The sequence below is a fragment of the Arachis duranensis genome, chromosome 8 (genome assembly GCF_000817695.3).
Source record: "Arachis duranensis cultivar V14167 chromosome 8, aradu.V14167.gnm2.J7QH, whole genome shotgun sequence".
NCBI classification, from domain to species: domain Eukaryota; kingdom Viridiplantae; phylum Streptophyta; class Magnoliopsida; order Fabales; family Fabaceae; genus Arachis; species Arachis duranensis.
The window spans coordinates 15,708,432-15,710,563 of NC_029779.3; the positions used below are offsets into that span (position 1 = coordinate 15,708,432).

The following is a 2,132-nucleotide window of genomic DNA, read 5'->3' on the forward strand; positions in this document are numbered from 1 at the left end:
CCTAAGGCCTCTTAAAATTCCACCTCTTTTTTTCTAAACGCCCCTTTAAACCCTAACACCCCATTAACCCTTGCTTTTCAATTTTGTATTGTACTTTCTCTTCTTCAATTGGCTCATCTTAAAGTCTATTTTGTAATTGTCTCATTGAAATCACTAGTTCATTTTCTATAAAGCAACCAACTTTTTTTTTCCTTCCTTCTTCTTAACCACTATAAGAATAAAGTTACCTAGTCTAAAGAAATTAATTAATTTTAAAGATTATTAGCATGTGTTCATAATAAAATTATGTCCATCAAAAAATTTTATAAAAATATGATAACTACTTTTACTAAGACATCTTTTTAAAAATAATTATCTAAATATATATATATATATTAAATAATAATTTTTTTTTATTTTAATGCAGTAATTAATAGTACACAATCATGCAATTAATTAATACTCTTTTTAACGGTGACAGTAGTGATATAAAAATTAAATTAAATAATTAACGTGGACGGTAGAATATTTTGACTAAATTAAATAAACAAATTTTTTTAGTATTTCATTTAAAAAAATGGAAGATTATTCCTAATCACCCATCACTAATTTGACATGTGCCGTACCCATGCATCTGCCCCTTTGACTTAATTCCCTCCTCAGTCTTGTACATTATTATTTTATTTTATTGTCACACCCTATAATGATTATCATTTCTTACTTTTCTTTTTCTATTATTGTGCTAACTACTATAAGTATCTTTGTTGGCAAAACCCAAACCAAAACACAACACAAACTTTCTCTCTTTCTCTCTTCAATAACACAATTTTGCACTCTCAAACCAAATCACAAAGATGAATACTGATCAGTTCCAAAAGAATACCATGTACATAGAAACACCCGAAGCTTTTGGAGAGGCTACCAAGAACTTCGACGATGACGGACGAACCAAGCGAACCGGTATATTTTTAAATATTATTCGTTAACTACTAATAAAAAATAATAAATTTTGTATACGAGACTCGCATAAGTTATAAATTTATAGTTCAAAAGGATCAACTTTACATAAAGATAATTGTATGGTTTGATTGAATTGATGAAGGTACATGGGTAACAGCAAGTGCTCACATAATAACGGCGGTGATAGGGTCAGGAGTGTTATCACTTGCATGGGCCATTGCCCAAATGGGTTGGGTGGCTGGTCCGGCAGTTCTCTTTGCCTTCTCATTCATCACTTACTTCACCTCCACTCTTCTCGCCGACTGCTATCGCTCCCCCGACCCCGTCCACGGCAAGCGAAACTACACCTATTCCGACGTCGTCAAGGCTACTTTAGGTCATTTTTTCTATATTCTTTCGTCCTCCTTATATTTTAAAGTAAAAACTCAAATGCAATCGACTTCACGTGAATTTAACTATTCTCAACTATCAACTTCACGTAAAGTCGACTGCACCTGAGTTTTCATCCTATTTCAATACAATACGACGATAATGTTAGAAAAAAAAAGTTAAAATTTATCTTATTTAATATTTATTAACTAATAAATTTTCACTATTTTTTACTATTTTTTTATTAACTATTTTCTAACGAAATAATCATACGTGCAAATAGTATATATATATTTTGAAAAATCACTTTTATCATAATTTTTATGTAAAGTTAGTAAGCGAAAATTATTAGATAAATGTGAAAACTCAAGTACAGTCAATTTCATGTAAAGTTAATAACTAAGAATCGTTAGATGAAAATTTACTCAAATCATTCAAATTATTTAACGGCTTTCAACTATCAACTTTACGTGAAGTTGACTGCATATGAATTTTTACTTTAAATAAATATTTAACTATGTTAAAAATATCTAACCATTTTTCACATTTAACTACTTTTATATCGATGTGTATTTAAGATACAAAATAGGTAAATCTTATTTATAACCTAAGTTTTGTTGTTGAAACTTGGACTTTCCAGAGTCGTAATATACATCATCATGCATTCATGTCGTGACAACATTTAATAAAAACAATCAATTTAATTAATTTTATCCATAATTCATTTACAGCATAATTAATTAAAAGTAAATAAAATTCACATAAAGGTAGATCTATCATATATTTGTGTTTGATTTTTTTTTTTTTTTTGAATTTGGTGATTT

The 2,132-nt window shown here is 28.7% G+C and overlaps 1 protein-coding gene across 1 annotated transcript in view; it reads left to right on the plus strand.

Annotated features, from left to right (window-relative positions):
• Positions 1-758: 758 nt before the first annotated feature.
• Positions 759-2,132, plus strand: part of LOC107461040 (amino acid permease 6) — a 6,443-nt gene continuing 5,069 nt past the window's right edge. The window contains exons 1-2 of the mRNA XM_016079482.3: positions 759-939; positions 1,082-1,315. Of these exons, the coding sequence (XP_015934968.1) occupies positions 834-939; positions 1,082-1,315 (340 nt within the window). The 5' untranslated portion in view covers positions 759-833. The remainder of the gene's footprint in view (positions 940-1,081; positions 1,316-2,132) is intronic.